The sequence below is a fragment of the Oncorhynchus mykiss genome, chromosome 14 (assembly GCF_013265735.2).
Source record: "Oncorhynchus mykiss isolate Arlee chromosome 14, USDA_OmykA_1.1, whole genome shotgun sequence".
Lineage (NCBI taxonomy): Eukaryota > Metazoa > Chordata > Actinopteri > Salmoniformes > Salmonidae > Oncorhynchus > Oncorhynchus mykiss.
The window spans coordinates 31,142,574-31,168,475 of record NC_048578.1 but is presented as its reverse complement, the minus strand read 5'-3'; the positions used below and the strand labels follow the sequence as shown (position 1 = coordinate 31,168,475).

The 25,902-nt window shown below is 44.3% G+C and overlaps 1 protein-coding gene across 9 annotated transcripts; it reads right to left on the bottom strand.

The window, feature by feature from the left end:
* Window positions 1–1,129: 1,129 nt before the first annotated feature.
* On the bottom strand, window positions 1,130–23,129 carry LOC110489115 (cytoplasmic polyadenylation element-binding protein 4). 9 transcript variants are annotated; one of them, XM_036943300.1, is made up of 12 exons: window positions 22,972–23,129; window positions 18,877–20,202; window positions 16,637–16,732; window positions 11,158–11,251; window positions 10,356–10,406; window positions 10,160–10,183; window positions 6,567–6,743; window positions 6,291–6,380; window positions 5,597–5,715; window positions 4,881–4,995; window positions 4,552–4,733; window positions 1,130–4,353 (listed from the first exon to the last, which is right to left on the bottom strand). In XM_036943300.1, the coding sequence occupies exons 2-12, from the start codon at window positions 19,945–19,947 to the stop codon at window positions 4,126–4,128; spliced, it is 2,247 nt and encodes a 748-aa protein (XP_036799195.1). In that variant the 5' UTR covers window positions 19,948–20,202; window positions 22,972–23,129; the 3' UTR covers window positions 1,130–4,125. The 9 variants fall into 9 exon arrangements, with proteins under 9 accessions (XP_036799195.1, XP_036799199.1, XP_036799197.1 ...); XM_036943304.1 differs by having other exon boundaries at window positions 11,158–11,248; XM_036943302.1 differs by having other exon boundaries at window positions 18,877–20,027; window positions 22,972–23,110.
* Window positions 23,130–25,902: the final 2,773 nt, after the last annotated feature.

Below are 25,902 nucleotides of genomic sequence, written 5' to 3'. Positions count from 1 at the left end.
TTTGTTGACAATGTATCTTGTCTTCTCCGTGAGCTGGACAACTCGATCAAGTACTCATTCGTTTGCTGTCCATCTTTTTGACTACATCGTGAGGATTGAGATCCAAAACTTGGCACGTAAACAGCCTTGAACTGAGCACCTGGCATTTTATTTCTATGCCCGTTTGTCAACAATAATTTGAAGTTAGCTAGCAAAAGTTAGTCTCTCAAAAAATTCTCGAGTCTCGAGCCCTATTTACCTCGAGCAGTTAGGATTAGCTGCACGTGCCCAGTCTGTAAACATTAATCTATTGATCTAGTTAGAGATGCAACAACCCACTATTTAATTCTCAATTTAGCTGCTAATCACTTATTTGGTGAACATTAGTGTTGTCACTCACTGACCAAAAGAGCAGTACAATTTGCCACTGCCAGCCAAATTGATTTATGTAAATAAGATATTTGCCATGCTGCATTACAATGGCTTCTCTTCGCCAGCAGATGGCGTTGCTTTCTTTTTATGACAAACGTAATAGTACATACTGCAGTGGCATGTTAAATCCACTTTTAACCCTCTGGGTATCCGTCGTTGTTGGTATCAGGAGCCAAAGGTCCGGGCTGGATGATTGGATCTGCCTGCATCTATAATTTGCCCTTTCTGACCTGGTTCAGCTCAGCAGGCCAGATGTGTCAGAAACCTCCTCCTTGGTCTCTGTCACACACAGCTGCACTCAACAGTTATGGTCCAATACTCTACCCTTCTAGTCAAGTCAAATGCATTTAACAAGGGTCACAACACGGTTCACACAAATAAAAAAGAGGAACAAAACAATGTAGAAAGACTGGTCTTGTGAGGAGGGACAATCTTCTCCATGAAGTGTGCACTTACTCACTGCCCATCACAGATTAAAAAGGAATGGACTGTTGTAACAAGATTTATACCAATCCAAATGGGTTTAATTCCATGGAGGGGAGTTATGTCCACTTTTAGCAACATAATGAGAAATTGGAGTGTTTGAGTCAGTTTATTTGGGTGCAGGGTTCAAAAGGAATGTACTGAAAAAAAGAACCTGTGTGTTTTCCCTTTCCATGTACAAACCTAGCAGCCTAGCATGCCTTGCTTTCCTCAAGAAATGGACTTCAACCACTGTTTCTCCTCACAGCTGAGTTTTATTCTTTCAACATCTCACATTACAAATACTTCAAATGTTGTATGCATACAGTTAGAAATAGTTGGCTGCAGATGATTATAGGACTTTAGATCTCGATTTTTACTTCAGTTCTACAAACCAACTATAAAAACTGACATCTGTTACCACATAACATAACCGGGAGGGGGAGAAATATACAAATTGGAACTTATAAATGCGAAATGACCATAATAAAAATCAAGATGATGTCTCAAGTAAAAAAAGGTATATCAATAAATACAACCTTCCCAACATACCATTAAAAACTATTGACATGTTTCGCAATCAAGTAATACTAACAGACATTATTCCTCTGAATGTGGTACACAAACAGCAATTAGAAAACCTAGACATCAACAAGTTCAACACATCACCCCAAAAAATAGAAAAATCTGATCCAAATGATAATTTTACATTTCAATTGAAAATATAACAAATGCTAAATACGTTATCAACTTAGTATATACAATGTTTTCTTAATCACAGTAGCATGGTAGTAGCAAAATAATTGAATAAGCACAAAATAATGTTTAAAAATAAATTCAGTTATATATTAGTAGAAAGTCTCTTGTTTTGTTTGACTTTGCAGACACCAGCATGAACAATAGTAGACTGAGAAAATAATCCTGTTTGAATGTTTACATGGTTTATATGGGTTTAAATGATTTACATTGCAGAAAGAGGGAAAGTGTTTTACGAAAGAAGAAGTATTGCACATAAGGGCTCAAAGTTAACTTGCAACATGAATCACATTCAAGTCTATGTCCCAAAGCATGCCACATCACAGGGGTGGAGTGATCAAGTCTCTTTAGGAACAAGTGTCTTCTACATGGCTAAACTCATGTGGTATCCTGCATGTACAGCAGGTGTCTGTGAGGGAGGCAGACTTTAGGTGAGAAAGAGAGGATAGATATTAGGTGATCTGAAAGAGAACTTAACTCATACAAAAATAAAACAGATCTAGTGCATTACAATAGTTTTCTGCATTAACACTAGTCAATAGTCATGTTATTCTGTATTACGTCATGCATGCCTAGAATAACTGGAACGTTCTGGAACCTTCAGGTAGTTCCAGAATGAGAATCTAAATAGTTTTTTAGAACACCTGTCATCATTCACTGATGATACAAGGGAACAAGGGTTCACTCATCCACCCAAGCCAAAACATTTCCCCAATATTTTCCTTACCCACTACAAGCTGAATATATATGTTTCAAGACTATCAAAATAAGTTTAGAAAGGTCTTGTCATGCCTTAAGATCCAGTACTTATGGTTTATTATTATGAAAGAGAAGTCTGTACATGATTGGCTAACTCTTTTTCTTTTCTCTACACAATCACACCAGACAATTTAACATTTACCAGCACTTAAATATATAAAAAGCTAAATTGAAAATTATATTAATATCATTCATTTTTTATTTTTTTTAAATTAAGTTTTACCATAAATGCAGATCTCTTAGTAACAAAGGTACAAAATTATTTTTCACCAAGTGAAAAAAATGAGGTATTGCAAAAGGAGTTATCCCATCTTGTGAAAAATGTGCCTAAAATGACTATTGAAAAAAATATTTAGAAAAGTAGTGCATAATAAATTTATATATGTTCATGACAAAATAATCAGCTAGAAAACACTGTACAAAAATCAGCAGGCCATGTATAAAATAATATCTTTATCTCTGTGACAGCAAGTTCTTCAAAGAGTGTCCAACTACTAACGTATTCATCCTCCACAGCTAAGATCCACTAGCGAATCAATTCGCCACAGCTCGGATCTACTTCCTCTACACTCCAGTCATGGTAGAGAGTGCGCCAGATCACCATGAGACTAGCCTGGTAGTCCTGTCTGTCTGTGCTTAAGCCAACTCCTCTCTGTGTTAATTGGCTGGACAACAATAGCCAGAGGAGATGGTTAACACTAAAGCACATAGTACCAGGCTGCATACTATGTCACTCAGGGAACACTGTAGCTAGCTACCACTGTACTGTGCATTCCTACTAGTACTACAACATTAGCATGTTAGCGTCCAGTGCTAATATCCCTGACAATATAAAGTGAGCTAATACTACTGCCAATACCGGAGCCCTGCCTAGACAGCTAGGGCTGTAGTCTTTATGAGCTGAAAGTGTCTTTCCAAAGACTGTTTCTCCCCTCTCCTCAATTTCATAACTTAAAACGGCACTAGCCTTACTGACCTCCTGAACCTGAAAATTTAGTCTTATAGTCCTTAAACCCCTCAGATAATCAACTGGCTTTGATCACTTGTTTTTAGGCCAATCTTTGGTTTGCCCATTTTGGCTACAAAGAGTCAATTTAAACCATGATCTAGAAACACATACCAGTTATTGATGTCAGGCCCGATACCGAGGGGATAATTTTTTCTGAAATAATCCTGTTTGTACTCTGAACAGTTTATTTATGATGAAGGGAATTGTCAGTCTGTCTGCCCTCCTGCAGTGGATTTCTTTGACTATTGAACTTGAACCTGACCAGTTGCTCTCAACCTTTGGTTAACGATACAATTATAAATCTAATCCTGCATGCGTAAAGTAACAAAATAAGTGCACCCTTTAAAACGCAACTGTCCTAGTTAATATACTGATTGAGGTGCAGCACATAGCTCACTCAAATTTTATATATGTTACTCTTGACAACAAATGTAAGCAGCTTCGCCAGCTAATGAGAAAAAAAAGTACAGTCAAGTCAGAAGAAACATTTCTTCTCATATCTAATAATGCATCCAAGTACTCATGCACACCTTAACTTAAATTCAAAACGGGATTTCTTTCACTTCGTTTTACTTCTTAGCATTTACTTGTCTTAGAAGAAAGTCTGATTAAAAAAATAAAGATTAAATTAAGCTTTTAAGTTTCTTTTTTCATTTTGAAACTAAATAGGAACCAGCAAAAAGAAAAGTGCATTTATTTTCTACAACATAACCCGTCCCCCTACCTCCCTAATTCCACCTGAAGGATATGTGTCGGGGCCGGTCTCCCCCCTCCTTGACCAGTGGCTTGTGGAACTCTCGTCCGGCACGGGAGTGGATGGCGGCCCAGCAGTACTCGCAGTAGTACTGGAGACAGGTGACGTTAGCGCAGAAGAAGGGAGCAAACTTCCCCCCACAGCGTGTCCCCTGGCACTCATCACACAGCTGGTCATCCAGCACATATGGCTTGACTTCCACCTGGGGGAGAGGGGGAAAGAGGAGATGAAACATACCCAGATGGAATGGGACTAGAGACAAACCAGAGGGCAAAAGCTCAGACCCAGCTCCATTTTGTAGCTTAGCTATTGTTCGCGTGAGGTCTCTATGGTTCTTCTCCTGGACAAAATGCACGGCGTATGTGGCTCCGCTAAACTACCACAGACCAGACTGACTCACCCGTTTGTCGATCTCGCCGTGCTGCAGCTGAACGAATCGAGCGCTGATAGCAGCGATGTAGCTCTGCTGATTGGAGAATGCCACACGGCCCGCTCCTTTAGGGTACTTCAGCTCAGGGTCTGTGTCGATGCCAGCGTAACACACTCCTCCATACAGACGATCCATTATCATGGCCAGCTCCACTGGAACATTAACACATATAGGATGATGTGGCTGGCTGGGTCTGTCAGACAGTGTTAGCCTACTGAGCTAAAGCCTAGGCATTACTGTAGCTCAGAGTCTCTTTCACACACACACACACACACACACACAGAATCACAGTCCAGTACCTGCACGTAGAGGACGTGGCACCCCCCCTACGAAGATGGTCTTCCTGGGGTCCAGAGGCTGAGAGCCGTCCATCACAAAGTCACTGTCGTTCAGGTTCCAGGGACGGATCTGGACCTAGAGGAACGGCCAGACAACATTCAGGTAACACCCATATAACATCTTCAAAATGATAACAAATTTCATAACGTTTGTAACGCTTTCAATGTCCCTACAACTAGATGTGAACTAGGTGAGCAGAGTGGACTGGGCAGGGCTGACTTACTGTAGGTGAGCAGAGTGGACTGGGCAGGGCTGCCTTACTGTAGGTTTGTGGACTGGACTGGGCTGAACTAGGTGAGTGGACAGGGCTGAACTAGGTGAGTGGACAGGGCTGAACTAGGTGAGTGGACAGGGCTGAACTAGGTGAGTGGACAGGGCTGAACTAGGTGAGTGGACAGGGCTGAACTAGGTGAGTGGACAGGGCTGAACTAGGTGAGTGGACAGGGCTGAACTAGGTGAGTGGACTGGACCCGGCTGAACTAGGTGACTGGACTGGACTGGGCCCGGCTGAACTAGGTGACTGGACTGGACTGGGCCCGGCTGAACTAGGTGACTGGACTGGGGAGATCTCACAACTATTTACCAGCAGTGCTAGACTGACAAGGAGGACAGACAACTCCCACCAAGACAGACTGGCTCGTGTGTCACACACACAGACACGTCAAGCTCCACTCACAGGCTTGTCCTTGATGGTGGGGCTGGAGACACAGAGGTAGAGCTTGCCATCCTCCTCGATACAGGCATCGATCAGAGCCTGGACAGAGCTCTCGTCTTGGAACAGTAAGAATGCATAACCTAGAGGGAAAGAAAGAGCTCAATACTCATGACTATCTAGTCCCCGTCATTCCTAGGGCCCCGAGTGTTCCCCGTCATTCCTAGGGCCCAGAGTGTTCCCCGTCATTCCTAGGGCCCAGAGTGTTCCCCGTCATTCCTAGGGCCCAGAGTGTTCCCCGTCATTCCTAGGGCCCAGAGTGTTCCCCGTCATTCCTAGGGCCCAGAGTGTTCCCCGTCATTCCTAGGGCCCAGAGTGTTCCCCGTCATTCCTAGGGCCCAGAGTGTTCCCCGTCATTCCTAGGGCCCAGAGTGTTCCCCGTCATTCCTAGGGCCCAGAGTGTTCCCCGTCATTCCTAGGGCCCAGAGTGTTCCCCGTCATTCATAGGGCCCAGAGTGTTCCCCGTCATTCATAGGGCCCAGAGTGTTCCCCGTCATTCCTAGGGCCCAGAGTGTTCCCCGTCATTCCTAGGGCCCAGAGTGTTCCCCGTCATTCCTAGGGCCCAGAGTGTTCCCCGTCATTCCTAGGGCCCAGAGTGTTCCCCGTCATTCCTAGGGCCCAGAGTATTTCCTGGCCAATGTGACCATATCAGACTCACCTTTGGGTGGGAAATAGGACTTGCTCTCAGCCTTGTGGGGCCAATCGACAAACAGGTGACCGAACCGGCGGAAACTGGCGGTGATCTCATCTGAGAATGAAACAGTCAAAGATAGTCAGCTACACAGGCTCTTCAGGACCCTGTAGTTGTAGCACATAGCCTTCATGCCTCTGGCATCACATCGGGACCCATTAACATAGAAAAGAGACACCTCTCATCTTCTTTAACTCAGAACTACATTGTAAAAGGTGTATTATTCTGTTCATTAATCAATACCTTCGTCTATATCGGGGGGCAGTCCTCCCACAAACACCTTGCGTGAGTATCTCTCCACTCGCTCTCCGTTGAGGTGCGGGAAACAGTGGGCGGATCCTAAACCAGGAAGTCCCTGGTCACCTGACTCGTCCTCTCCGAAGGACCGTTCGTCCTCCATGGGAAACAGGTTAGAGTGACCTAGAGGGCAGAGAGATAGATCGGTAGAGATGAGATACTTATTTCACACCATGTTGCCAACCCAAACCGTACTAACCCAGACACCCTGGACTTATTTCACACCATGTTGCCAACCCAAACCATACTAACCCTGACACCCTGGACTTATTTCACACCATGTTGCCAACCCAAACCGTACTAACCCTGACACCCTGGACTTATTTCACACCATGTTGCCAACCCAAACCGTACTAACCCTGACACCCTGGACTTATTTCACACCATGTTGCCAACCCAAACCATACTAACACAGACAACCCTGGACTTATTTCACACCATGTTGCCAACCCAAACCGTACTAACACAGACACCCTGGACTTATTTCACACCATGTTGCCAACCCAAACCGTACTAACCCAGACACCTTGGACTTATTTCACACCATGTTGCCAACCCAAACCGTACTAACACAGACAACCCTGGACTTATTTCACACCATGTTGCCAACCCAAACCGTACTAACACAGACAACCCTGGACTTAGTTCACACCATGTTGCCAACCCAAACCGTACTAACAACAGACAACCCTGGACTTATTTCACACCATGTTGCCAACCCAAACCGTACTAACCCAGACACCCTGGACTTATTTCACACCATGTTGCCAACCCAAACCGTACTAACCCAGACACCCTGGACTTATTTCCCACCATGTTGCCAACCCAAACCATACTAACCCTGACACCCTGGACTTATTTCACACCATGTTGCCAACCCAAACCGTACTAACACAGACAACCCTGCACTTATTTCACACCATGTTGCCAACCCAAACCGTACTAACCCAGACACCCTGGACTTATTTCACACCATGTTGCCAACCCAAACCGTACTAACCCAGACACCCTGGACTTATTTCACACCATGTTGCCAACCCAAACCGTACTAACACAGACAACCTGGACTTATTTCACACCATGTTGCCAACCCAAACCGTACTAACCCAGACACCCTGGACTTATTTCACACCATGTTGCCAAACCATACTAACAGACAACCCTGGACTTATTTCACACCATATTGCCAACCCAAACCGTACTAACACAGACAACCCTGGACTTATTTCCCACCATGTTGCCAACCCAAACCGTACTAACACAGACAACCCTGGACTTATTTCACACCATGTTGCCAACCCAAACCGTACTAACCCAGACACCCTGGACTTATTTCACACCATGTTGCCAACCCAAACCGTACTAACCCAGACACCCTGGACTTATTTCACACCATGTTGCCAACCCAAACCGTACTAACCCAGACACCCTGGACTTATTTCACACCATGTTGCCAACCCAAACCATACTAACACAGACACCCTGGACTTATTTCACACCATGTTGCCAACCCAAACCGTACTAACACAGACAACCTGGACTTATTTCACACCATGTTGCCAACCCAAACCGTACTAACCCAGACACCCTGGACTTATTTCACACCATGTTGCCAACCCAAACCGTACTAACCCAGACACCCTGGACTTATTTCACACCATGTTGCCAACCCAAACCGTACTAACACAAACAACCTGGACTTATTTCACACCATGTTGCCAACCCAAACCGTACTAACCCAGACACCCTGGACTTATTTCACACCATGTTGCCAAACCATACTAACTGACAACCCTGGACTTATTTCACACCATGTTGCCAACCCAAACCGTACTAACACAGACAACCCTGGACTTATTTCCCACCATGTTGCCAACCCAAACCGTACTAACCCAGACACCCTGGACTTATTTCACACCATGTTGCCAACCCAAACCGTACTAACCCAGACACCCTGGACTTATTTCACACCATGTTGCCAACCCAAACCGTACTAACCCAGACACCCTGGACTTATTTCACACCATGTTGCCAACCCAAACCATACTAACACAGACACCCTGGACTTATTTCACACCATGTTGCCAACCCAAACCGTACTAACCCAGACACCCTGGACTTATTTCACACCATGTTGCCAACCCAAACCATACTAACACAGACACCCTGGACTTATTTCACACCATGTTGCCAACCCAAACCGTACTAACCCAGACACCCTGATGAAGACGTAAGCTGATATACATTGAAGTATTTTAATGTCTCATACATTAAAGGCTTTTTAACTTTCAAACCAAACACGAGAGCCAGGACATTTTTATGCCACTTAGCACCTATTTGTGGTTATAATATATATTTTCAAACCATACTGTGCTGGCTCCGATAATTCATTTTCACATTGTCCTTTTCAACAACTATTGTGGATGTTTAACCAGGCCAGCTCTGTAGAGCTTGGATTTAACCAGGCCAGCTCTGTAGAGCTTGGATTTAACCAGGCCAGCTCTGTAGAGCTTGGATTTAACCAGGCCAGCTCTGTAGAGCTTGGATTTAACCAGGCCAGCTCTGTAGAGCTTGGATTTAACCAGGCCAGCTCTGTAGAGCTTGGATTTAACCAGGCCAGCTCTGTAGAGCTTAGATTTAACCAGGCCAGCTCTGTAGAGCTTAGATTTAACCAGGCCAGCTCTGTAGAGCTTAGATTTAACCAGGCCAGCTCTGTAGAGCTTAGATTTAACCAGGCCAGCTCTGTAGAGCTTAGATTTAACCAGGCCAGCTCTGTAGAGCTTGGCTCAGCTCTGTTTGACTCAGTTGTCGTAAAAGGGTAAGATTGTACCCAAATAAATACGCCTACAATAAAATTGTGGTACATTGATTGAAATCAAATTAACTCAAAGCAATTTTTCATTGTGATGAAGACAAAAGAGAACCATGATCATGAAACCAATCATGATTTCCACAAGCGCTTTGATGCTTTGGTAAAGTCTAGTGACAAGCCACCACAGCCAGGTCATAAAAACCCAGCAGGAAACAGGCACCCGACAATCATGTCAGCTCATCTTTTTTGCTGTTGCGCTGTACATATGATCAGATTTCACAACAAACACGTGTTGAACATTATTAATATAGCAATGTGTGAGATGGTCAGTCAGCACAACTGCAATAAAGACAACCTGGAAATCCATTTCAACACTTCATGTTAAGTATATAAAGCAACATAGAGCAGTAGGCCACATAATCTACATGGAAGTTTTTAAATGCTTTATAGTATTTATAGAATTAATACATTTTATTTTGATTTTTTTATTATATTAATTTCAAATCCTCCCTGGGGACTTGAAGTGTTCCTCTGCAGGTTCAGTCGGGGACTAGTGAACAGTCCGCATTTAAGAGGTAAACACGGACAAGTTGCATCTGAAATGGCACCCTATTCCCCCAGACAGAGAGGCCAAACCAGACAGACAGCATGTACTGTTTAATGGCCGCTTTGCAAATAATGACATGACTTAGGCTAAAACATGAAGACATTTTGGGTTTGGCTTTACCTCGTCGTCTGCCATAGCTCCTAGCTGCATGTAAAACAAGAGACAACAACCTTTATACCAACTCTTAACAGCACAGGGTTCTAAAATAATGTACACTCCATGAACAACTTGCATCCAATTGACTACCTGTATTGTGAATGGCTGAACTAAGCTATAAACTTTATTGTACTTGAGGCAAAATATAACATTTCCATACCATTCATGGGCAAAGACCCATCTCCGCCCTGGTGAGAGAAACCATAGCGACCTGGAGAGGAAGAGACCGAAGTCAGTTAGAATATGCATATTATTTCGCCTTCTCACTCCATATAGCCAACACATTTCAACAACTGTAGCTGTTCTGTGATGCACTGAAGATAATGAGAATTGAGATGAGCAGCAGAACCATCAAAGCGTCCAGAGAACTCTGACTTAACAGCCAACAGATACATGATCAGAGGGGGGAAATAAGTGATGGACTGGCCTAAATTAACATAGTGACAAACTCCTTCTGAAGAGCAGTCTGGGCCTTGGCTTATAAAACATGTCTTCAGAGATGGTATGCGACAAAACGTAACCCAAATGTTTAATTCATGGTGGTGGAGAGAATGGAGAGTGGAGCATGGATCAAAGTGGCAGCATAGCAGTACTTAAACAGGTAAGCGTGTGTGATTGAGCAGGTTTAGACAGAGTATAGCAGTTTCAACTCTATCCTGCACTGGCGCAGCTAGACAGTTTACCACCCGGTCAGAATTACAGGAAATCAATCTTCTGTCTCTAAATTGAAAATATGCCATTACTGTATGTTCAGCTCATATTTCCTCACTGTTTGTGCAGTATTACAGAATACCAGGGCATATATTCAAAGCATCTAGGATCAGGTCCCCCTTGTACATATAATCATATTCATTATTTCTCTAAAAGAAAAAAACTCATTCAAGAACAGCACTCATTCTGAGACGCTTTGTGAATACAGACCCAGGGTGTTTTTTCATCCTGCGAGAAACAGAGAAACCCACCTTTCAATGAATCCTGTTCAGCCCTCATAATATCAATCAGACTGTTCTCCAGGGAGTGCATGCTGAAGCCATCAAAGGAACGGGTTCTCTCCTGCTGAGAGACACAGAGAGACAGGGAACACAATGATTAGCCTGCAGTGTTCTAAGAACAGGAACACTAGACCATTGACGCTAGAACCCGTGGTAGGTTCTAATCTAGACCCTTGACACAGTTTTGCTTGGTTAATAGATGAGAACTATGTTGTCCTGGTACTTTAGACCTAAACAGTTACACATTCACTGAGACGTTCTGTGGTGACGCTTTACGAACAAACTACCACCAAAATGTATTTCTGTGATTCTACAGAGATATCTCCAGATGTAGGCCATCTACAGCTTTTGTGTCACATGCCCGTCTCTGTAGATAGACACTGACTGCTTTTCAAATAATCCCTTCCTTGAAGTAATCACCAATCTGTGTGTGACTGGAAAAGCTAGACTTACACCCTACTGCTTTAGCCAATCCAGGTCATGTCAGATCTGCGTTTACCTCAAAGAAGAAAGGATGTATGCCTTCTTTATGTATTCAAACAGAGCCTTCTTTATGTATTCAAACAGGGCCTTCTTTATGTATTCAAACAGAGCCTTCTTTATGTATTCAAACAGAGCCTTCTTTATGTATTCAAACAGAGCCTTCTTTATGTATTCAAACAGAGCCTTCTTTATGTATTCAAACAGAGCCTTCTTTATGTATTCAAACAGAGCCTTCTTTATGTATTCAAACAGAGCCTTCTTTATCTATTCAAACAGAGCCTTCTTTATGTATTCAAACAGAGCCTTCTTTATGTATTCAAACAGGGCCTTCTTTATGTATTCAAACAGGGCCTTCTTTATCTATTCAAACAGAGCCTTCTTTATGTATTCAAACAGGGCCTTCTTTATGTATTCAAACAGGGCCTTCTTTATGTATTCAAACAGAGCCTTCTTTATGTATTCAAACAGAGCCTTCTTTATGTATTCAAACAGAGCCTTCTTTATGTATTCAAACAGAGCCTTCTTTATGTATTCAAACAGAGCCTTCTTTATGTATTCAAACAGAGCCTTCTTTATGTATTCAAACAGAGCCTTCTTTATGTATTCAAACAGAGCCTTCTTTATCTATTCAAACAGAGCCTTCTTTATGTATTCAAACAGGGCCTTCTTTATGTATTCAAACAGGGCCTTCTTTATGTATTCAAACAGGGCCTTCTTTATGTATTCAAACAGGGCCTTCTTTATCTATTCAAACAGAGCCTTCTTTATGTATTCAAACATAGCCTTCTTTATCTATTCAAACAGAGCCTTCTTTATCTATTCAAACAGAGCCTTCTTTATGTATTCAAACAGAGCCTTCTTTATGTATTCAAACAGAGCCTTCTTTATGTATTCAAACAGAGCCTTCTTTATGTATTCAAACAGAGCCTTCTTTATCTATTCAAACAGAGCCTTCTTTATCTATTCAAACAGAGCCTTCTTTATGTATTCAAACAGAGCCTTCTTTATGTATTCAAACAGGGCCTTCTTTATGTATTCAAACAGGGCCTTCTTTATCTATTCAAACAGGGCCTTCTTTATCTATTCAAACAGAGCCTTCTTTATGTATTCAAACAGGGCCTTCTTTATCTATTCAAACAGAGCCTTCTTTATGTATTCAAACAGAGCCTTCTTTATGTATTCAAACAGGGCCTTCTTTATGTATTCAAACAGGGCCTTCTTTATGTATTCAAACAGGGCCTTCTTTATCTATTCAAACAGAGCCTTCTTTATGTATTCAAACAGGGCCTTCTTTATCTATTCAAACAGAGCCTTCTTTATGTATTCAAACAGAGCCTTCTTTATGTATTCAAACAGAGCCTTCTATATGTATTCAAACAGAGCCTTCTTTATGTATTCAAACAGAGCCTTCTTTATGTATTCAAACAGAGCCTTCTTTATGTATTCAAACAGAGCCTTCTTTATGTATTCAAACAGGGCCTTCTTTATGTATTCAAACAGAGCCTTCTATATGTATTCAAACAGAGCCTTCTATATGTATTCAAACAGAGCCTTCTATATGTATTCAAACAGAGCCTTCTTTATGTATTCAAACAGAGCCTTCTATATGTATTCAAACAGAGCCTTCTATATGTATTCAAACAGAGCCTTCTATATGTATTCAAACAGAGCCTTCTATATGTATTCAAACAGAGCCTTCTATATGTATTCAAACAGAGCCTTCTATATGTATTCAAACAGAGCCTTCTATATGTATTCAAACAGAGCCTTCTTTATGTATTCAAACAGAGCCTTCTATATGTATTCAAACAGAGCCTTCTTTATGTATTCAAACAGGGCCTTCTTTATGTATTCAAACAGGGCCTTCTTTATGTATTCAAACAGGGCCTTCTTTATGTATTCAAACAGAGCCTTCTTTATGTATTCAAACAGAGCCTTCTATATGTATTCAAACAGAGCCTTCTATATGTATTCAAACAGAGCCTTCTTTATGTATTCAAACAGAGCCTTCTATATGTATTCAAACAGGGCCTTATTTATCTATTCAAACAGGGCCTTCTTTATGTATTCAAACAGAGCCTTCTTTATGTATTCAAACAGGGCCTTCTTTATGTATTCAAACAGGGCCTTCTTTATGTATTCAAACAGAGCCTTCTTTATGTATTCAAACAGAGCCTTCTTTATGTATTCAAACAGAGCCTTCTTTATGTATTCAAACAGAGCCTTCTATATGTATTCAAACAGAGCCTTCTATATGTATTCAAACAGAGCCTTCTATATGTATTCAAACAGAGCCTTCTTTATGTATTCAAACAGGGCCTTCTTTATGTATTCAAACAGAGCCTTCTATATGTATTCAAACAGAGCCTTCTATATGTATTCAAACAGGGCCTTCTTTATGTATTCAAACAGAGCCTTCTTTATGTATTCAAACAGAGCCTTCTTTATGTATTCAAACAGAGCCTTCTTTATGTATTCAAACATAGCCTTCTTTATGTATTCAAACAGGGCCTTCTTTATGTATTCAAACAGAGCCTTCTTTATGTATTCAAACAGGGCCTTCTTTATGTATTCAAACAGGGCCTTCTTTATGTATTCAAACAGAGCCTTCTTTATGTATTCAAACAGAGCCTTCTTTATGTATTCAAACAGAGCCTTCTATATGTATTCAAACAGAGCCTTCTTTATGTATTCAAACAGAGCCTTCTATATGTATTCAAACAGAGCCTTCTTTATGTATTCAAACAGAGCCTTCTATATGTATTCAAACAGGGCCTTCTTTATCTATTCAAACAGGGCCTTCTTTATGTATTCAAACAGAGCCTTCTTTATGTATTCAAACAGGGCCTTCTTTATGTATTCAAACAGAGCCTTCTTTATGTATTCAAACAGGGCCTTCTTTATGTATTCAAACAGAGCCTTCTTTATGTATTCAAACAGAGCCTTCTTTATGTATTCAAACAGAGCCTTCTATATGTATTCAAACAGAGCCTTCTTTATGTATTCAAACAGGGCCTTCTTTATGTATTCAAACAGAGCCTTCTTTATGTATTCAAACAGGGCCTTCTTTATGTATTCAAACAGGGCCTTCTTTATGTATTCAAACAGAGCCTTCTTTATGTATTCAAACAGAGCCTTCTTTATGTATTCAAACAGGGCCTTCTTTATGTATTCAAACAGAGCCTTCTTTATGTATTCAAACAGAGCCTTCTTTATCTATTCAAACAGGGCCTTCTTTATGTATTCAAACAGAGCCGTCTTTATCTATTCAAACAGAGCCTTCTTTATGTATTCAAACAGGGCCTTCTTTATGTATTCAAACAGGGCCTTCTTTATGTATTCAAACAGGGCCTTCTTTATGTATTCAAACAGGGCCTTCTTTATGTATTCAAACAGGGCCTTCTTTATGTATTCAAACAGGGCTTTCTTTATGTATTCAAACAGGGCCTTCTATATGTATTCAAACAGAGCCTTCTTTATCTATTCAAACAGAGCCTTCTTTATGTATTCAAACAGGGCCTTCTATATGTATTCAAACAGGGCCTTCTTTATCTATTCAAACAGGGCCTTCTATATGTATTCAAACAGGGCCTTCTTTATGTATTCAAACAGGGCCTTCTTTATGTATTCAAACAGAGCCTTCTTTATCTATTCAAACAGAGCCTTCTATATGTATTCAAACAGAGCCTTCTTTATGTATTCAAACAGGGCCTTCTTTATGTATTCAAACAGAGCCTTCTTTATCTATTCAAACAGAGCCTTCTTTATGTATTCAAACAGAGCCTTCTTTATCTATTCAAACAGAGCCTTCTTTATGTATTCAAACAGAGCCTTCTTTATGTATTCAAACAGCCTTCTTTATGTATTCAAACAGAGCCTTCTTTATGTATTCAAACAGAGCCTTCTTTATGTATTCAAACAGAGCCTTCTTTATCTATTCAAACAGAGCCTTCTTTATGTATTCAAACAGAGCCTTCTTTATGTATTCAAACAGAGCCTTCTTTATGTATTCAAACAGGGCCTTCTTTATGTATTCAAACAGGGCCTTCTTTATGTATTCAAACAGAGCCTTCTTTATGTATTCAAACAGAGCCTTCTTTATGTATTCAAACAGAGCCTTCTATATGTATTCAAACAGAGCCTTCTTTATGTATTCAAACAGAGCCTTCTATATGTATTCAAACAGAGCCTTCTTTATGTATTCAAACAGAGCCTTCTATATGTATTCAAACAGAGCCTTCTTTATGTATTCAAACAGAGCCTTCTTTATGTATTCAAACAGAGCCTTCTTTATGTATTCAAACAGAGCCTTCTATATGTATTCAAACAGAGCCTTCTTTATCTATTCAAACAGGGCCAACGCCTGCAGAAGTGAGATGACAGTATGTCAATATGTGTCATACAAGCGTTGTGGCATCTCTAACAACAGGAGGAGGCTGGGGTTTCCGTATTTAATGTGCTGCATCTCTAACGAAAGAAGAAGGCTGAAGTTTCCGTATCAAATGGCACCCAATTCCCTGTATAGTGCACTACCTTTGACCAGGCCCTGGTTTAAAGTAGTGCACTAAAACAGGGAGTATGGTGCTATTTTGGGTGAACACTGATTACCGGATTAGGCCTCCTCATGGCATACGCTACCACCACATTCACAGATCTAGAAGACTACATATACAACAATACATAGTTACTGTGAATTTCATCACAACATTTTTTTTGTTGGCCTAATTGTCATTGATGTTATCAGATGCTCTACTTACTAGTAACTAGATCATATTTGCTCTTCTCATTTATTTTGATGTGTACTGTATTGCGCATATCAGAACATATAATTTGGCTCTGACACTTGTACCAAAAATGCACGTGTTGGTTTTAACAATATAAAAACATGTTTGAAGTCCATTTTCATTGTCCTATAAGGGTGGATAAATATATTTTCTCTCTACAGTTTGCTGATCACTTCTCTCACCTGGAAAGGGAAGTTGTCAGTGCGACTCATGCTGTCTTCCATCCAGGCCTTTTGGTTGAACCCAGAGTTATTACGAGGATACTTCTGAGAGGGCACCTGGAAGACAGGACCAGATTATATAATATTGTCCTATGTAGTACATGTGGGATAATACCATGTGATTGTACCATTGAAGAACATGAGAGTTCATTTTATGGACTGCAGTCGCAAATAAATTATATCATAAGCAACTAAACCAAGCTCCACTGGAGTTTGGCAAAACATTGAAATTAAAGAAAAATCATTTGTAGTTCATTGTAGGCTGTTATATGAATATGGTTAATCTACTCATCAGTCTGAGGCCTTTGGGACATCCGGTCTTAACAGGTATGAGGTGTGTCATATACAGTTGTAGTCTGAAGGTTACTAATCACCTTAGCCAAATACATTTAAAATCAATTTCTCACAATTCCTGACACTTAATAAAATAAAAATTCCCTGTCTAAGGCCAGTTAGGATCACCACTTTATTTTAAGAATGTGAAATGTCTGAATAATAGTAGAGAGAATTCTTTATTTCAGCTTTTATTTCTTTCATCACATTACCAGTGGTTCAGAAGTTAACATACACCAAGTTAGTATCTGGTAGCATTGCCTTTAAATTGTTTAACTTGGGTCAAATGTTTCAGGTAGCCTTCGACAAGCTTCCCATAATAAGTTGGGTGAATTTTGGCCCATTCCTCCTGACAGAGCTGGTGTAACTGAGTCAGGTTTGTAAGCCTCCTTGCTCGCACACACTTTTTCAGTTCTGCCCACAAATTTTCTATAGGATTGAGGTCAGGGCTTTGTGATGGCCACACCAATACCTCGACTTTGTTGTCCTTAAGCCATTTTGCCACAACTTTGGAAGTATGCTTGGGGTCATTGTCCATTTGGAAGACCCATTTGCGACCAAGCTTTAACTTCCTGACTGATGTCTTGAGATGTTGTTCCAGTATATCCACAGAATTTTCCATTCTCATGATGCCATCTATTTTGAGAAGTGCACCAGTCCCTCCTGCAGCAAAGCAGCCCCACAACATGATGCTGCCACCCCCGTGCTTCATGGTTGGGATAGTGACCTTCGGCTTGCAAGCCTCCCCATTTTTCCTCCAAACATAACAATGGTTATTATGGTTAAACAGTTCTATTTTTGTTTCATCAGGCTAGAGAACATTTCTACAAAAAGTATCATTTTTGTCCCCATGTCCCCAGTTGCAAACCATAGTCTGTCTTTTTTTATGGCAGTTTTGGAGCAGTGGCTTCTTCCTTGCTGAGCGGCCTTTCAGGTTATGTCGATATAGAACTCGTTTTACTGTGGATATAGATACTTTTGTACCAGTTTCCTCCAGAATCTTCACAAGGTCCTTTGCTGTTCTTCTGGGATTAATTTGCACTTTTCGCACCAAAGTACGTTCATCTCTAGGAGACAGAACACGTCTCCTTCGTGAGCGATATGATGGCTGCGTGGTCCCATGGTGTTTATACTTGAGTACTATTGTTTGTACAGATGAACGTGGTAACTTCAGGCGTTTGGAAATTGCTCCCAAGGATGAACCAGACTTGTGGAGGTCTACAATTCTCTTTCTGAGGTCTTGGCTGATTTCTTTTGATTTTCCCATGATGTCAAGCAAAGAGGCACTGAGTTTGAAGGTAGGCCTTGAAATACATCCACAGGTACACCTCCAATTGACTCAAATTATGTCAATTAGCCTATCAGAAGCTTCTAAAGCCATGACATAATTTTCTAGAATTTTCCAAGCTGTTTAAAGGCACAGTCAACTTAGTGCATGTAAACTGCTGACCCACTGGAATTGTGATACAGTGAATTAAATCGGTCTAAACATTTGTCGGAAAAATTCCTTGTGTCATGCACAAAGTAGATGCCCTAACCAACTTGTCAAAACTATAGTTTTGTGGAGTGGTTGAAAAACGAGTTTAAGACTCCAACCTAAGTATGTAAACTTCCGACTTCAACTGTACATCTAACAGTACCAGGTTGTTAGATGGGAGTGTGCAGTATATACATCTAACAGTAGCATGTTGTTAGATGGGAGTGTGCAGTATATCTAGCTAGTTCAGTACCAGGTTGTTAGAGGGGAGTGTGCAGTATATCTAGCTAGTTCAGTACCATGTTGTTAGAGGGGAGTGTGCAGTATATCTAGCTAGTTCAGTAGCAGGTTGTTAGAGGGGAGTGTGCAGTATATCTAGCTAGTTCAGTACCTGATTGTTGGGGAAAGACTTCTTAAGTGGTGAGATGGAGTTGAGGGCCGTCACCCCTCCATTGAGGCCCCTGCGGTACTCACGAACCCCCTGTGACCCTCCCCAGCCACCGTACCCACCTCCCCCGGGGCTCCAGGAGGTGGAAGTGGGGGGGGCAGGGCTCTGGTAGCTGCCCCAAGGGGAGGGGGGCTTGGACTGGGCCGGGGCCAGGTGGGGTAGCTGGGTGAAAGCTCCAGAGCGGTGGGGGTGAGGAGGGAAGGAGGGCTGGGGAGGGTGGGGGGAGGCTGGAGAGCGACGGTGCTGAGGGGGGACCCCCTGGTTGTGGGGGTGGTAGTGGTGGGGAGGAGGGTGGTGCTGGGAGACCGGGCCGATTTGGGGGGAGAAGCTGCCCCCCGCCCCTCCGAAGCCGGGCCCCGCGTGGTGGGAGAAGTTCTGGAACAGCATCTGGGGTCCGTTAGCGTTGGAACCAGCCGGGCCAAAGAACCCACCCCCGACGTCCTCGCCGATAACGGGGGAGGGGTTGGAAGGTATGGTCGGGGACCAGTTGTTGAAGGAGGTCAAGGAGGAGGTGGTGGTGGATTGGGCTCCGGATGTCCCCATCCCCAGGCTATCCTGGTAGTCAAACCCCCCCAGCACCGGAGGAGAGTCCATCCCACCCCTAAGCTTCTCCTTCCCACCGGTCTCCAACGAGCCCTTCTCCAGGGAGCCGTCCTCAGGTAGGATTCCATCCAGCTCCCCTAGGCCACCTCCGGCCTCTTGCTGCCCAGGGGAGAGGGCCTGCGGCTGGGCCTTCTCCTGCAGGTCCTGGAGGTCCAGGGCTTTGGACTTGTCGGAGTCAAGGATCTCATCCTGCATGTTACTGTGGGGTGTTACGGAGGGGAACAGCCATGCGCTACCTCCTCCATTGGTGGCCGAGGTGCTGTTGACGAATGAAGGGGGGCTGGGGGGGTTGGCAGGGTGATTGAGGTGGGGGGGCTGGGTTTGGAGGTGAGGGGGGATCCTCACAGGGAAAGCAGACTTGTTGCCACTGCCGTTATTCTTCACCAGGACTCCGAAGCCGTAGTCGTCCATTTATGAATCCCGGGGTAAAGACAATATTTCCTCCTCAACTTTGTTCTTCTTATCTCAATGTCTTCTAGGCCTATTTCCTACTGTATAACATGGGGAGGGAAGGAGAGGAGTGCGGGAGAGAGGGAGGAATTGAAGGGAGAAAGGGGGTGAGGGAGAGGACAGGAGTGAAGGCATGCGCGAGAAGAAAGGGGAGGGAAAGGTGATGTAGGGAAAACAGTGGGTGAGGTAAAAAGGGGGAGACGGGTGAGAAGCGGACTAGACAGGGTCGAGGGAGGGGGGGGAGAGAGACAGTGAGAGGATCGAGGGAGGGGGTGGAGGGGAAGAGAGGGTCGAGGGGTGGAGGGGGAGAGAGGATCGGGGGGGGGTGAGGGTCGAGAGGGTCGAGGGGGGGAGGGTCGAGAGGGGAGACAGACGGGGTCGAGGGGGAGGGGAGAGAGGGGAGACAGACGGGGTCGAGGGGGAGAGAGACGGGGGAGAAACAGGGTCAAGGGAGGGGGGAGAAACAGGGTCAAGGGAGGGGGGAGAAACAGGGTCAAGGGAGGGGGGAGAAACAGGGTCAAGGGAGGGGGGGGAAACAGGGTCAAGGGAGGGGGGAGAAACAGGGGCATGGGAGGGGGGAGAAACAGGGTCAAGGGAGGGGGGAGAAACAGGGTCAAGGGAGGGGGGGAAACAGGGTCAAGGGAGGGGGGGAAACAGGGTCAAGGGAGGGGGGGAAACAGGGTCAAGGGAGGGGGGGAAACAGGGTCAAGGGAGGGGGGGAAACAGGGTCAAGGGAGGGGGGGAAACAGGGTCAAGGGAGGGGGGGAAACAGGGTCAAGGGAGGGGGGGAAACAGGGTCAAGGGAGGGGGGGAAACAGGGTCAAGGGAGGGGGGGGAAACAGGGTCAAGGGAGGGGGGGAAACAGGGTCAAGGGAGGGGGGGAAACAGGGTCAAGGGAGGGGGGGAAACAGGGTCAAGGGAGGGGGGGAAACAGGGTCAAGGGAGGGGGGGAAACAGGGTCAAGGGAGGGGGGGGAAACAGGGTCAAGGGAGGGGGGGGAAACAGGGTCAAGGGAGGGGGGGGAAACAGGGTCAAGGGAGGGGGGGGAAACAGCGTCAAGGGAGGGGGGGGAAACAGGGTCAAGGGAGGGGGGGGAAACAGGGTCAAGGTAGACAGGGTCAAGGGAGGGGGGGGAAACAGGGTCAAGGGAGGGGGGGGAAACAGGGTCAAGGGAGGGGGGGGAAACAGGGTCAAGGGAGGGGGGGAAACAGAGCCAAGGGAGGGGGGGGGAACAGGGTCAAGGGAGGGGGGGAAACAGGGTCAAGGGAGGGGCGGGAAACAGGGTCAAGGGAGGGGCGGGAAACAGGGTCAAGGGAGGGGGGGGAAACAGGGTCAAGGGAGGGGGGGGAAACAGGGTCAAGGGAGGGGGGGGAAACAGGGTCAAGGGAGGGGGGGGAAACAGGGTCAAGGGAGGGGGGGGAAACAGGGTCAAGGGAGGGGGGGGAAACAGGGTCAAGGGAGGGGGGGAAACAGGGTCAAGGGAGGGGGGGAAACAGGGTCAAGGGAGGGGGGGAAACAGGGTCAAGGGAGGGGGGAAACAGGGTCAAGGGAGGGGGGAAACAGAGCCAAGGGAGGGGGGGAAACAGGGTCAAGGGAGGGGGGGAAACAGGGTCAAGGGAGGGGGGAAACAGGGTCAAGGGAGGGGGGAAACAGAGCCAAGGGAGGGGGGAAACAGGGTCAAGGGAGGGAGGAAACAGGGTCAAGGGAGGGGGGAAACAGGGTCAAGGGAGGGGGGAAACAGGGTCAAGGGAGGGGGGAAACAGGGGCAAGGGAGGGGGGGAGACAGGGGCAAGGGAGGGGGGGAGACAGGGGCAAGGGAGGGGGGAGACAGGGGCAAGGGAGGGGGGGAGACAGGGGCAAGGGAGGGGGGGAGACAGGGGCAAGGGAGGGGGGAGACAGGGGCAAGGGAGGGGGGGGGGGAGACAGGGGCAAGGGAGGGGGGGGAGACAGGGGCAAGGGAGGGGGGGAGACAGGGGCAAGGGAGGGGGGGGGGGGAACAGGGGCAAGGGAGGGGGGGAGAGAGAAAGGGGCAAGGGAGGGGGGGAGAGACAGGGGGGGACATAAATACAAAGGCTATCATTCTACAATTTGATCCTACAGGCCATCCAAAACAACACCAGCCTAGCCAACTGCAGTGACTTTGCTGCAACTGCAGACTGCTAGTGATGTAACAATGAGATTAAATCATTGACTCGCTCAGCCCCAGTAGGCCAAGGCTACATGATAAAATAACAGACTTAGCATAGCAGTAGCACTAGCAGGCCACATCAGAAAACACCTGAGTGAACCTGCGTAGGTTAGCTGCGGTATAAGCACATAGCACCAGGCAGACTGGCTACGCTATTAGTTGACGTTTCTCTTCCCAAAGGTCGTTATGTGGCTAGCAAGCTAACAGCTGCTGCATTGGGCTCCATGTGCCCTGTCAATCAAACACATTACGATTATCAGTGTTGGTCTATATGCAGTGTAGTGTGTGTCTATGCCCGTGCGTTATAATGAAGGTAAATACACCAACACCTACCGAATATCTAGATTTGTTTCTGCAATGACCTCCTCCGTCGCGACCAGTTAAAGAAGAAAATGCTGGTGACGTTTCTTGTCTATGCTGAATCTAGGGTAGCCTAGTTCCCCGTATACAAGCCGCTCGGCTAGGGTAATAGCCGAAAAGCTAATACAGTGTAGCCGTTCTAACGAGCAATCGAAGCAGATAGGCAACAATGTCGATGACAAATTAAACAATGTATCCGAAAATTCCACCGACAGCGATACACGGGCTGGATATGCGGTGATATTGGTATTAAATGGTGTGTGTATCTTTAAACGACCTCGTCGGTTTCGTGTCCTGTGTGTTCAATGTCATAGCTTAGCACCAATCGTTGTCGTCATAATTTTTGTGCAATTCTAAACCACGGGTATAAACCTGAGTGCATTTCTCTGGTACGACATTACATTTCGGAAACGGATTCTATATCGTGCATTATGTACCTCTAAATTGTCGTCATGTCCTTATGGTTCCTAGATGTTGCCATATTTCAGCTTCTTTCAATTTTCTGCATTTCCAAGTCAACCGGTACGAATGGTCTCTTCTTGTCGATGACAGCTGGGCCAGTAGGGAGACACTTCCGACTCATAACCCCGCCCCCTCCTCCAACTCCCACCCACAGACTGCAAGGGTTTCCCTCTGCGGCCTCGCCCCTTTCCACAGATGACTGGTGTTTAATTGGATATGTGTGGGTAAACCACACCCATCTCACGCCTTTTCAATGAAATGGCACTGCGTTCAAGACGTTCTCAGCCCAAATAAGGATGTTGAGAAATTCATGGGTGGAGTTACACATGCAGGTAAATAATGCACAAAATTCAAACTAGATGTGTTGTATACATTCAGTACTCCCTGCATTTAAAAATCTAGTCAGTCAAGGCTTCTGTGTGATATTCATCTATGATTAAACTGGTTTATTAAACACATTTAAACACAAGAAAAAGGCAAGATAAGAGGCTAATCTTGACACAGCTAGCACATTTGGTTCCTTTCAAGTTACCTATTGGTTGTGGGAACGAAGTCATGCGTTTCCTGAAGTAAAACTGAACATTTTTTAAACATTCTGAGAACTGAAGTGAACATTTTGCCTGTTCTGGGAACGTTCAGTTTTAGGTTGCGTGGAGGTTCTGAGAATGTTTTACTATGGTTCCCTGAATGTTTTCATTAATGTTCTGAGAATGGAAATTCTAGGTTATTAGAAGGTAACAAAATAATGTTCTGAGGACATGTTTCAACAAGACAGCTAGCATAGGTTAACTGTTTTGGCACCTAAAACCCTCACAAACTTTTACAGATGCACAACTAAGAGCATCCTGTTGGGCTGTATCACCGCCTGGTACAGCAACTGCACAGCCCGCAACCGCAGGGTTCTCGAGAGGGTGGTGCAGTCTGCCCACCGTATCACCGGGAGCAAACTACCTGCCCTCCAGGACACCTACAGCACCCGATGTCACAGGAAGGCCAAAAAGATAATCAAGGACAACAACCACCGAGCCACTGCCTGTTCACCCAGCTATCATCCAGAAGGTGAGGTCAGTACAGGTGCATCAAATCTGGGACAGAGAGACTGAAAAACAGCTTCTATCTCAAGGCCGTCAGACTGTTAAATAGCCATCACTAGCACATTAGAGGCTGCTGCCATATATACAGTGGTGCAAAAAAACAGTTAGTCAGCCACCAATTGTGCAAGTTCCCCCACTTAAAAAGATGAGAGAGGCCTGTAATTTCCATCATAGGTACACTTCAACTATGACAGACAAAATGAGAAGAAAAATCCAGAAAATCACATTGTAGGATTTTTTATGAATTTATTTGCAAATTATGGTGGAAAATAAGTATTTGGTCAATAACAAAAGTTTATCTCAATACTTTGTTATATACCCTTTGTTGGCAATGACAGAGGTCAAATGTTTTCTATAAGTCTTCACAAGGTTTTCACACACTGTTGCTGGTATTTTGGCCCATTCCTCCATGCAGATCTCCTCTAGAGCAATGATGTTTTGGGGCTGTTGCTGGTCAACATGGACTTTCAACTCCCTCCAAAGATGTTCTATGGGGTTGAGATCTGGAGACTGGCTAGGCCACTCCAGGACCTTGAAATGCTTCTTACGAAGCCACTCCTTCATTGCCCGGGCGGTGTGTTTGGGATCATTGTCATGCTGAAAGACCCAGCCACGTTTCATCTTCAATGCCCGTGCTGATGGAAGGAGGTTTTCACTCAAAATCTCACGATACATGGCCCCATTTATTCTTTCCTTTACACGGATCAGTCATCCTGGTCCCTTTGCAGAAAAACAGCCCCAAAGCATGATGTTTCCACCTCCATGCTTCACAGTAGGTATGGTGTTCTTTGGATGCAACTCAGCATTCTTTGTCCTCCAAACACGACGAGTTGAGTTTTTACCAAAAAGTTATATTTTGGTTTCATCTGACCATATGACATTCTCCCAATCTTCTTCTGGATCATCCAAATGCTCTCTAGCAAACTTCAGACGGGCCTGGACATGTACTGGCTTAAGCAGGGGGACACGTCTGGCACTGCAGGATTTGAGTCCTTGGCGGCGTAGTGTGTTACTGATGGTAGGCTTTGTTACTTTGGTCCCAGCTCTCTGCAGGTCATTCACTAGGTCCCCCCGTGTGGTTCTGGGATTTTTGCTCACCGTTCTTGTGATCATTTTGACCCCACGGGGTGAGATCTTGCGTGGAGCCCCAGATCGAGGGAGATTATCAGTGGTCTTGTATGTCTTCCATTTACTAATAATTGCTCCCACAGTTGATTTCTTCAAACCAAGCTGCTTACCTATTGCAGATTCAGTCTTCCCAGCCTGGTTGCAGGTCTACAATTTTGTTTCTGGTGTCCTTTGACAGCTCTTTGGTCTTGGCCATAGTGGAGTTTGGAGTGTGACTGTTTGAGGTTGTGGACAGGTGTCTTTTATACTGATAACAAGTTCAAACAGGTGCCATTAATACAGGTAACGAGTGGAGGACAGAGGAGCCTCTTAAAGAGGCCTGTGAGAGCCAGTGAGAGCCAGAAATCTTGCTTGTTTGTAGGTGACCAAATAGTTATTTTCCACCATAATTTGCAAATAAATTAATAAAAAATCCTACAATGTGATTTTCTGGATTTTTTTTCTCATTTTGTCTGTCATAGTTGAAGTGTACCTATGATGAAAATTACAGGCCTCTCTCATCTTTTTAAGTGGGAGAACTTGCACAATTGGTGGCTGACTAAATACTTTTTTGCCCCACTGTATTTAGACTTGACATCACTGACCACTTTAACAATGGAACACTAGTCACTTTAATAATGTTTACATAGTTTGCATTACTCATCTCATATATACTGTATGTTAGTCTATGCCGTTCTGACATTG

Excerpts from the sequence above, each read along its gene's own strand:
- LOC110489115 (XM_036943300.1), bottom strand. The coding sequence starts at position 19,947 with ATGGACGACTACGGCTTCGGAGTCCTGGTGAAGAATAACGGCAGTGGC. Across the intron at positions 5,716-6,290 it reads GTCCTATTTCCCACCCAAAG|GTTATGCATTCTTACTGTTC; the intron begins GTGAGTCTGATA and ends CTTTCCCTCTAG. Across the intron at positions 4,354-4,551 it reads ACGGCGAGATCGACAAACGG|GTGGAAGTCAAGCCATATGT; the intron begins GTGAGTCAGTCT and ends CCTCTCCCCCAG.